Source organism: Ischnura elegans, chromosome 3, assembly GCF_921293095.1.
Source record: "Ischnura elegans chromosome 3, ioIscEleg1.1, whole genome shotgun sequence".
In the NCBI taxonomy this organism is placed as follows: Eukaryota; Metazoa; Arthropoda; class Insecta; order Odonata; family Coenagrionidae; genus Ischnura; species Ischnura elegans.
The window spans coordinates 15,684,870-15,695,672 of NC_060248.1; the positions used below are offsets into that span (position 1 = coordinate 15,684,870).

Genomic DNA, 10,803 nt, shown 5'->3' on the forward strand with positions numbered 1-10,803 from the left:
CCTATGAGTCATGCGGACTGGTCGAAAACGTCGACTGCACCACTCCACCCTTCTCCCAAAGACATTGTATTCGCCGCAGGTCAAAAATGACTCACAATGTCCCAATGACACGCCTTGTCGGTCACGTGAAATAGTTCTCGCAACATAATGTAACTCCGTGGGTCTCGTTGTCAGTTCTTTTCAGCTTCAGTAACAAGGCGTTTGCCATCAGATAGCGTTGTGCAGTTTGTGTCGTTAAGTGAATAACCCTGCAATAGATTGATTTTCATCTCTATTGGTCATGGAAGCAGCGATCGGATCCAAGAGAAAGAGGAAAACTCTCTCCCTTCAACAAAAAGTGGAGTTATTGAAAAAATTGGATCGAGGTGTTAGTGTGTTAAAGCTTCGTGAGGAGTATGGTGTCGGGCAATCGACCATTTATGACATTAAGGGACAGAGAGAAAAACTTTTGCAGTTCGTTTCGGAGTCTGACTCGTTGGCCGGAATTTCCAAAAGAAGAAATATACGGGGGCCGAGTAACAATGAAGTGGATAAGGTGGTATACGAATGGTTCCGGCAGCGACGAAGTGAAGGAGTTCCAATTTCCGGAGGAATAATAATGGAAAAAGCTAAATATTTCCACAAGGAATTACAAATCACGTCACCGTGCGAATATACGACAGGGTGGCTACAAAAATTTAAACAGCGCCATGGCATTCGATATCTGAAGGTTACCGGAGAAAAACTGTCAGCAGATCACGATGCTGCGGAAGATTACGTCAATGAGCTGGCAAAGTTGGTGGATGAACATAATCTTTCACCGGATCAGATTTACAACATGGACGAGACTGGATTGTTCTGGCGCTGTCTTCCCCGAAATACGTTCGTTTGCCGCGATGAAAAGACTGCGAGCGGAGCGAAAGAATCAATGGAAAGGGTCACCATCGCAGCCTGTTCCAATGCTGCCGGGAGCCATAAATGCAAGCTCATGGTCATCGGTAAAAGTGCAAAACCACGCGTATTTAAGGGTATACACCAGTTTCCTGTGATTTACAGAGCCAATAAGCGAGCTTGGATTACGCAAGAATTATTTAAGGAATAGTTTCATACTAACTTTGTCAAAGAGGTCCGAAAAAATTTCAAGGCTCTTGGACTGCCTGAAAATGCAAAAATTTTATTGTTGTTGGACAACTGCCCTGCTCATCCTCCAGCAGAAACTCTCGTCGAGGAGAATGTTATAGTGTCTTTTTTGCCGCCGAACTGTACTGCTCTAATCCAGCCACTTGATCAGGGGATAATAAATAGCCTTAAGTGTCACTATCGAAGTGAAGTTATGAAAAATATCATCAACCGTGACACTGCTTTCTCCTATGAAGAATTTAAGAAGGAATTTACCCTTAAAAATGCAGTATGGTGTATTGCCGAAGCGTGGGATAAGGTTACTCCCCAGGTTTTGAAAAGATGTTGGAGTAATTTGCTGCCGGATTTTCAAAACCGCTGTGAGGAAACTGACGACATACCAGAATTTGATGGCTTCCAGGGTCCGTCGAATGATCCCGTTTCTCATTTTATAAATTTTGTGAAAGAGCTGGATGCCGACATAAGTGATGAAGATCTAAAAGAATGGAATGCCTGCGACAATAATGCCCCAGTGTACCAAAGCTTGACCGATGGAGAGATAATGGATGCAGTCACGGGTTCGACAGTTGATGAAGACGTGACCGACAGTGACTGCAGCTCTGATGAGGAGAAAATTACTACGTCGGACGCAATCACTTATGCAGAAAAACTCATAAAGTACTTGGAGCAGAGGCCCTCTTCTTCCAACGATATGGAGGTATTACACATGCATAGGTTGAAAAACAATTTAATACAAGAGAGACGCAGCCGCTGGAAACAGGTCAAACTTACCGACCTCATGAAGAACGCACCAACAACCAAGTGCGCGGATGTTGCTGCCACAGATACTGCGTGCCACTCCACCCATGGCAAATAAATATCCAATGGACGTAATGGTAAGCAATTTTTTCAATTTTTCGGGATTCATGCCGCTAGGGAACGCGTTGTTTATGAAGTTAATGCCAAGTAGATTTTCCAAAATACTCGCGTTTTCCGCCCTTAAAAGATTAGCTGCGACTATTAATATTAAATTGAAGAATTAACATTCAAATTCGATTGTTATTTACGGTAACGTACTCGAAGTGGGATTACCTCCGATCGGAGGATTTGATAATTACCGATAAATGTATGCTAGTAGTCGTGAAAACGACATGGAATTTGCGATAGCTGCATGTTGAAAAATACGGAGAGGCAAAATATTGATATTCCAGTCGGATTGTAAAAATATTATTTGCCATATTTATTTCATTTACAGTTGGCCTTATCAAGAGTACCTCTGCGATTTACGGACGAAGAATATTTTCAAATGTTTTGAACCTTTTTTTAATCACAGATGGCAAATAGATATCCAAGATTCTCACCATAATATATATTCAATAAATATCCAAGATTCTCACGCCTTTCATCATGAATTTTATTGAGTTTTTCTTGATCCCTTACTCAGCAATACATCATTTCTGTTGATGCCAATGCACGTTCCGGAAAAAAATATTTTCCGTATTGCAGTGTTGCCTGCATCCAGGGAACAGATCTATTTACCGGAAATATCTTTAATCCGGAAAGGGTCTGGTCCCACGCATTCCGGATTATCGATCTTCTACTGTATATATATACATATAATATTACATTCTTATACATATCTTTATACATATAAGATATACTATATAAGAATATTTATACATATAATATTCCAGGGTGGGCACACAGAGTACAAGAAAATTTAATAAAAATCATTCCTACCTCTGAGGAAGGTGGTAGGTGCCCCTGAAAATTTATTTATTTTCATCGTTAAGTGTGTATTTTACTGTGTGCGCCCAACCTGGGACATTTTTGTGTTTTACACCTCACAGAGGAATTTTCTGAAGTACATATTTATACATGTAATGGTAAACAGGGGCGGATCCAGGATTTATTTCTGGCGGGGGGGTGTCACAAGCATTACTGCATCTAGGATTTTGTTCTAGGTGGCACAAGGATACTTCGTAATACAAAGCGAAGGCAATGATTATGGGACTGTATTAAAAATATTGCATATTTTTTAAGGGTCTGGGGGGGCACGAGCCCCCGTGCCCCCCCTCTAGGTCCACCTATGATGGTATGTTATTAATTATATTTATATATTCTTTGTAGGGTAAGGTAGCTACCCCAAAAAACCAGATGCAGTAAGATGTTTTATATCTTCACAATAATTTCGAGCATGTTAAAAACAATTACATGAGAGCATTAGGTAATGATAATGCCTCGTCATTTTACATAGTTAATTACTTGACTTATTGGTATCTCACCTATTGAATACTTTATCCCTTCGCCTGTTATGTAAACATTTACTACTTTGACTTATTTCTCAGCTGGAGTGAATAGTATTAATTTTAGCACATATATAATATAGACAAATAGGGCATTTTTTGGACTTTCTTTTATCGTCTATCTTAATGAATTAACTCTCTATTTATCCGTTTACGCCCCATCACGTGCCCACTTCTTGAGCTATAACCGACGAAAAATCGATGGTGTCGGCACTTTGATAGAAAAGTTGATGACGTCACGAGCTATTATGGAGCGAATACCCACCTCCAGTCACCCTGATGGGACTAGCGAGGTTCATTGTTGCTTGTCCACTAGTGATTTTATGCAGCCAGTTTAATGTGTTTTTCCCTGCATTTTCCATCAGCCCTGCTGGAATATCGTCAATTCTAGATGTTTAACTAATCACAAGCGACCTACTACCGCATCAAATTCCGATCTTGAAATTGGGTCTCTCCAGTCATCTTTATCAACTTTATTTTCCTTTTGAATAGCATTCATTCTTATGCTCTTTCAGTTTGAACAACTATTCCAGATGCTCTTTTCATCTCTTCACTTGGTCTTCGTTTTCAATCATTGGTCTTCCATTTTAAGCCTTTGGGTAAGACATCTTACCTGCCTTTAATTGAAGTGGTTCCTCACGATACTGTAGGTGGTCTCAACTTTCCCAAGCAGAATAAATACGAAGAAAATAAATAAAACTATTATCCAAGAAATCTGTAGGTATTTGTACATAACATAAAGCACTGCTTTAAAGCTAGGGTTTGGCTATTATTTTAATGGAGCAACAAGATGGTCCTCTAATTGGAAATTATTACCTTGTCTCATCAGGTGCACGTGAACTATTAAATTTATCAGAGATATATAATGACGACACCAGCATAAGAAATGTGGGCTGTACCTTGTTGCGTTTTTAATTTTAAATATAGTGTAGCTGAATGAGGAAGAATGTTTATTGTTTTAACGTTTCTTACCACTTACATGAAACTTATGAAAAATGAAATAAGGACTGGAGTGGCAAGCTTGATAAATGTAGTGGATGACTGGGTTCCATGTATTTCAGGTAATTAATTCGTTGTCTCTGTGAAATTATTTTGTCTTTATATCTTTCGATGGCTTCACGGTTGAGTCTAGGTTTTGAAATATTCCGCCTTCGCGACGATTCTAGATTTATCAAAATCGATTGCGTGTCCTGTTGCTTCGTGTTCAGCTGCGGTGAACTTTGTTGAGTAACCCAGTTGAATGGCCAGTTGATGCTCTTCTAGTCAAGTTTTGACGACTGAAGATTTCATGTTCATTTATTACATAAGATGATCGATTATGCCATACTGCCATTATAGTTCATGGTGCATTAGCGTATACTGATAATTCATTTTTGACCTTTGGAATAATTTCTTAGGTCATTATTAAATAATTTTCCTCGTTGGCTTCATTTGGAGAGAGAGAGAGAGAGAGGTATGGGAGCGCCCTTTTATTAAAGAGCTTCACTATTCAATCAACAGAAAATACCATAGTTAGAAGAATGGTCAGAGCACCCTGGATTATGCCAAACAAAAACATTAGAAAAGTCTTAAAACTAACTCCTCTCATTTGCCTTTTGAAATCACAACTTCCCCAAATCGAGAAATCCCTCATTCCCTGCTATGAACAATGAACTCCTAACATCCCTTTGGGACTATACCCCATCACCATCCGCTAAACACAAAGTCCCCAAGACTGCCGTTATCCCTTCCCATATTCCCACCCCACTTAATCTAGCTTACGACACTATGCCATCATCAGACCGATAAAATTAATCATTTGAAACCATGAAAAGTGCAGAACCTCTCAGTTGTAAAACAGCTGGGAACTTGAACTACAATCAAAGTCTGCAAAAATTTCAGCGTAGCGTAGCATAAGAGCTTCACTCGTAATTTAGCCTGGCGACATCTTATTTGCACATTTCATGGAGTGTAGGAATATTTTTATCATCGATATTAGTTGATTGACTTTTTAAATGCGTCATCCAGGGGCTTGCCAGAGGTTGGCAATAGGCAAGGGCCACGAGCTAAAGGGGCTCCCACAACGCTTGAGTCAATCGTAAAGTGTATTTTTATAAGGAAGGCACAGATTAATTGAGCCAAACACGTTTTTCTCGATTATAAAATGCTATGTTTTCATTACATGCTTTTTTTACAACATACTAATTGTAAGAAGATGATATAAAAGTATGTAAAGGAAATGTGTCAGAACAGTGGCATAACTATGGGGGAAAGGGGGAATGTATCCCCCCTAAAGCCTTTGAGGAATCAAAATATTATTTAGAAGTCTAGTATGGAACCTGAGACTGCATCTAGATTAAGTTTAATTTTTAGTCCTAAAATGATGTGAAATGAATTCTCAGGCATTTTATTTTTCAAAAATTTTCACTATTCAATCAACAGAAAATCAAAACAACTCCCCCACTAACCTCCCTTCATCCCCCCAAAGCATATTCTAGCTAAGCCACTGTGGCAGAAGATGGAAGATAACCTGATTCTTATTTTGGAAGGGTCATTCGAAAAGCTTATTTTAGAGGTTTTATTTTGATTTCAGTGCAGTTTTAAGGAACAATTTCACTAAATAGATAACATAGCCATAATACATTTTGAAATTTAATAAGCTGTGAAATTCTCCCTTTTCATAGTATATATTTTATTGCATTAAATTGGTATTTTTATTCACCCATTAATGCCCAGAAGATTTTTTTCAAAAAATTTTACTTTTTTTGCATAAATTATGATTAGGCATCATACCTGATGCGGGAAAAAATATTTTAAAAAATCTCTAACATTTGCATAGTACTTAATCCTACACGTATCTTAAGATACATCTGGGCACTTAAGGGGTCAAATATGCAAATTATCATTTAATTGTATTTATGTACGTTTTTGCTATACAATTCATTACCCATGCCTTCATCAGTAGTTTTTAATACCTACTTGAATTTGAATTATTATGCATCAAATAATATAATTTTGAGTATTATTATGGTATTATCATATGAACAATTTACATTTGCATTTCGAAATTTTACAGCACTGTGATACTGTATCAAAGTTTTTTATACCATAACCATCCCTGAACAACTCCTCATGAGACTTGATACATCCAAGTCTCATCTGAAATATTTGAACCACCATTTTTATTCCTGATTGTTGTCTGGTAATTTGCCAGGAATTGATCACACATGTCCACTCCACCCATGTGAGAATTGTAGTCCGCGATCGCCACTGGCATTTCGGAAACAGAATAACAAACAGGAGTTTTCATTTTTTTATGTATGCTAATAGTAATCAATTCTGATATGAATAAGTTGTCAGCAAATATGTTTGTACCTGGTGGTAATTTTCACTCATCCACTAGTCCTAAAAGTACATCTCCTTGACCAAGATCTGTTCTATGAAGGTTGGCTACAGCATGATAAAGGTTGATTTGATTCGAAAATACACCATAATTTTAACCATAACCTTGCTCATTTCCCTCTAATACATTGCTTGCAGCCATATCTACCATAGTAGAGGTTGATTGATTCATCCACCAAACAGTATTCTCCAGCGCTTACAATTTTGAAAGTCTAGTTCAAAACCTCAAACTAAGGTTGAACTTTGTATAGCCTATCCTTGCCATCATTCTTCCCATAATAATAATTATCTGCCAGATGCAGAAACCTTAACATTTCTTCAAACCTGTTCCTTCACATTGACTGAGAAAGTATTTCGATGGTGCAGTCTGGAGATGACCTCCGATAAAGCCATCAACTAAGTAGACGGTGACCTGAGAGAAGCAATATTCCAAACACTTCATAAATCACTTCGATTTGTAGGTACGAAGAATGTACTAACATTTTTAACAATTGTTCATAAAATTTGTCTTGAATTTTTTCTGCTGACAGCGCTGATGTTAGAGCTATTTCAGATTTGTTTCACCTCTGCTCCATCACTAAGGTACGTCTTCTCTTCTCAGCGGTAAATGGGAGCCCCTATGCTGTTTTCTTGACTTATATAGCAAGAGGTGTGCAACAAAGGTAACAAAAAAGTATTTACAGAAGAGACGGTTGAAAAGTCTTTAAAGCGCAGATTCCTCCTTATGTCAGGTATATATTTCAGAGACTCAAACTTGAATACAAAGTACAGAGTTTTTGGTGATGGAGCGTTGTACAAAGTTTCTTTATCAATGTTCACCAAAGTTGCTTATTTCGTACACTGATTTCCGGCTTGCAAATTGGATATTATTGCCAGGGGAAAGTTGAACGAGAAACAAAGTAATCAATCCATTCCACCGTCGGTGATACAGAATACAAGTAATGCCATGACAGTGGCATACGTATATATATGGGGGGCGAAGGGGGAGCACGCCCCCCTCTTACGTGGCCGCCCGCATTACCTAACAGGGCAGAACTACATTTGTAACTCCTTCATATCGTAAGATGGCATTGCCTTGTATATATAATAATATATATAATAATAATGCCTTGTTTATAATCATTTTATATAAAACTTTCCTAAACCTATCACATGACTTGATTATTTTTCATTACGATACAAGTAAAGATAGCTCAAAGATAGTTTTTCAAAAATTTTCCCCCTTGGTTTCCCCTCCCCCCCGAAGGAAATTCCTGGCTAGGTCACTGCCCCCGGAACACCCCAGACCACCGTATTCACATGACTTTCCGGCTAGGTTTCATAACGTTAAAGGCCTTCAGAATCATTACATAGTATTTAATTTATGATTCGTATTTATATAGTTTGTTACTTATTACTTAGTTTCACTATAAATTATTTTTCTTTGACAATTCGTCTGATATGAGTGTTTTTATTTCCAAAAATTTTCCAATCAAAAGTTTTTCTCTTTCATCAGTTGTTATCATTTAAGTTTCTCATTTCGTTATTTTACATTTTTCAATATGAAAGATGCTTTTAAAAAATGGCTATTAGATTATTTAAAAAAACCTATTGCATATAATAGGTTTTATAGTGAGCTAATTGGTAGTATGCCGGATTTACAGTATTAGTGTCTAGTTATATTGAATACATAGTCTGGGGTTTTGTGTTGGAAACTCATTCAGAATGTCCGTGTTTAAACATGGGTCGTGACTGAAGTTTTCCCGTCAAAGATCGTTTGCCTCTTGTAAGCTGTGTGCATGGAGCTGCAAGTACAGTATTCCACCCGTCGTATGGGACGTTGAGATTTTGGGCCCTTGGTGGCTTTCTTTAAAAGCAGGATATAGCCGGCGCCGGATTTCTTACCACCCTACCAAGCTTTCCAGGCGCATAAGTGGCATTATCTGTCGGCCTCTTCTCTCAAACACAATACGCGGTCGTTGGTTCAAATCTGGGTGAATTCCTTATCGCTATCTCCTCATATAATCCTCGCAGTGTGGTTATCTGATGCGGTTCTGAAATAGTAATGGACTTTACACCCTAAATTGGTTGATAAAATCATAATTTCATCAAAATTTGGGATAGATTATTATTTAACTGTAGGAAGTCCACAACTGTAGGTATTTGAGTGAATTGGGTATGTTGTGCATTCTATCTGGTGAGAGAATGCAAATCAATGTCGAGGCTGGGGGCCCAGATAGGCCAAACTTATTCAATAAATTCTGTACAGATTGGTTAGCTCCTTCATCTACTCTCTCTCTTATAAAATTGATCCCTTCCCCATGCCAATTCGTGACCATTGTCTATCTAACATTATCACAGATCCCAGAGAAGCATTCGAGTATCTCTGCAAAATCCCTCTCTATCGTGCCCCTGGTCCCGATGGTTTGAGCCCCAAACTAATTAGACACTGTGCCTCCTCCCTCCCTCTCTCATCCATTGAGCCTCATGGGTTCTCAACTGAACCATTGGCACCTTTCCCTCGGCACCTTCCCCTCCCAAACAAACATCATTCCCATGCATAAAAATGGCCCTAAAGATGAAGTCTCAAACTACCGCCCTATATTGTTACTTCCAATACTATCTTCAGGTTGTGAAAGGATTATTCTCAACAGGCTCTACTACTTCACTTCTCCTTTTTTATCAAATAATCAGCATGGTTTCCTTCTGGGACGCTCCTGCCTGACCAACTTGGCTCTTTTCCAGCATCATGCAGTCGTTTCCATCTCCAATAAAGCTCAACTTGATGCAATATTCTTAGATTTCTTGAAAGCCTTCGACTCTCTAGACCACTCTCTCCTCCTTTACAAACTCTCTCATCATTTTTACCTGCATGGAATTTTTCTAAACCTAGTAGACTCTTTCCTCAACAATAGATTCCAGATTGTGATAATTCTTCCTGGCTGCTCATCTCAATGGTTACCCACAACATCCGAAGTACCTCAGGGAAGTGTTCTCGGACCATATTTATTTAATCTTTTCATTGACGATCTGGCCTCCCTCGTGCAGACCTCTCAAGCCCATACCCTTTTTTACGCAGATGACTGCAAAACTTTTAAGCAAATTAACAATGTCGAAGACTGCCATAACCTACAGGATGTATTGAGCAAGGTTTCAGAGTGGTGCAACACCTGGAAACTCGGCCTGAATGCTAATAAATGCAACATAATTTCAATTTCGCTAAAAAAGTCACCTTATGATTTCAGGTATAGTTTAAACTCCCTTTCATTCAGACGAGTCTCCACCATCAAAGACTTAGGTTTTTTAATGGATCAAAAATTAAATTACTCTGAGCATATTAAAAAAATTAAAAACTTATGTCCCTCGTTGGCCTCCTCTACCACTTCTCAGAAATTGTAGACCCAATAGTATTACGCGCATATTTTTCAACTATTGTCGTTCTTATCATAAAGTATTGCTCCCCCATTTGGACAATCTCAGCCCCATCAAATATTCTGGCTCTTAAAAGTGTGACACATTTGTTCACTAATATAGTTATGTGCAGAGCCCCTCATCTTCGTAATATGTCCGCTGATACTGTTTTGCACACTCTCTCTATATCTAATAATCAAAATTTAATCCTCAAATCCGATTTGAAACTAATACATAGCATTTTAAAATGTGCCATAGACTGTCCCGATCTCGTCTCCAATCTAACTTTTAAAGTTCCATGCACACCCACCCGAACACATTCGCTCCTCCATGTGCCCATTCCCAGATTATCACTAACCAAACGTTCCACCCTCTCCCTCCTCTCTTCCCTCATAAATTCCCTTCCAGATCACATTGACCCGTTCTCCTTTCCAAACCACTCCTTTACAAACCGCGCTCTTTCCTACCTTAATAGAAACACACAAGGTCAATAAATTTACTCAATGTATTGTTATTTATTTAAATTTATTATGTTTGATTGTGTTTGTGCTTTTTATGTTTTTTACACTGTGCCACTATAAAATGGCAAACTATGCTGTATGTGGACAATTTTATAAATAAATAAAAT

The 10,803-nt window shown here is 38.3% G+C and overlaps 2 protein-coding genes across 2 annotated transcripts; both read left to right on the top strand.

Annotated features, from left to right (window-relative positions):
* The first annotated feature begins 280 nt into the window (after positions 1-280).
* On the top strand, positions 281-1,081 carry LOC124154920 (jerky protein homolog). The gene has a single exon (XM_046528694.1). It carries the CDS (start codon positions 281-283, stop codon positions 1,079-1,081), a length of 801 nt encoding a protein of 266 aa, XP_046384650.1.
* Positions 1,082-1,086: 5 nt separating this feature from the next.
* Positions 1,087-2,462, top strand: LOC124155486 (jerky protein homolog-like). Its single transcript, XM_046529328.1, has 2 exons — positions 1,087-1,994; positions 2,354-2,462. Exon 1 carries the CDS (start codon positions 1,313-1,315, stop codon positions 1,973-1,975), a length of 663 nt encoding a protein of 220 aa, XP_046385284.1. The 5' UTR covers positions 1,087-1,312; the 3' UTR covers positions 1,976-1,994; positions 2,354-2,462.
* The last annotated feature ends 8,341 nt before the right edge of the window (positions 2,463-10,803 follow it).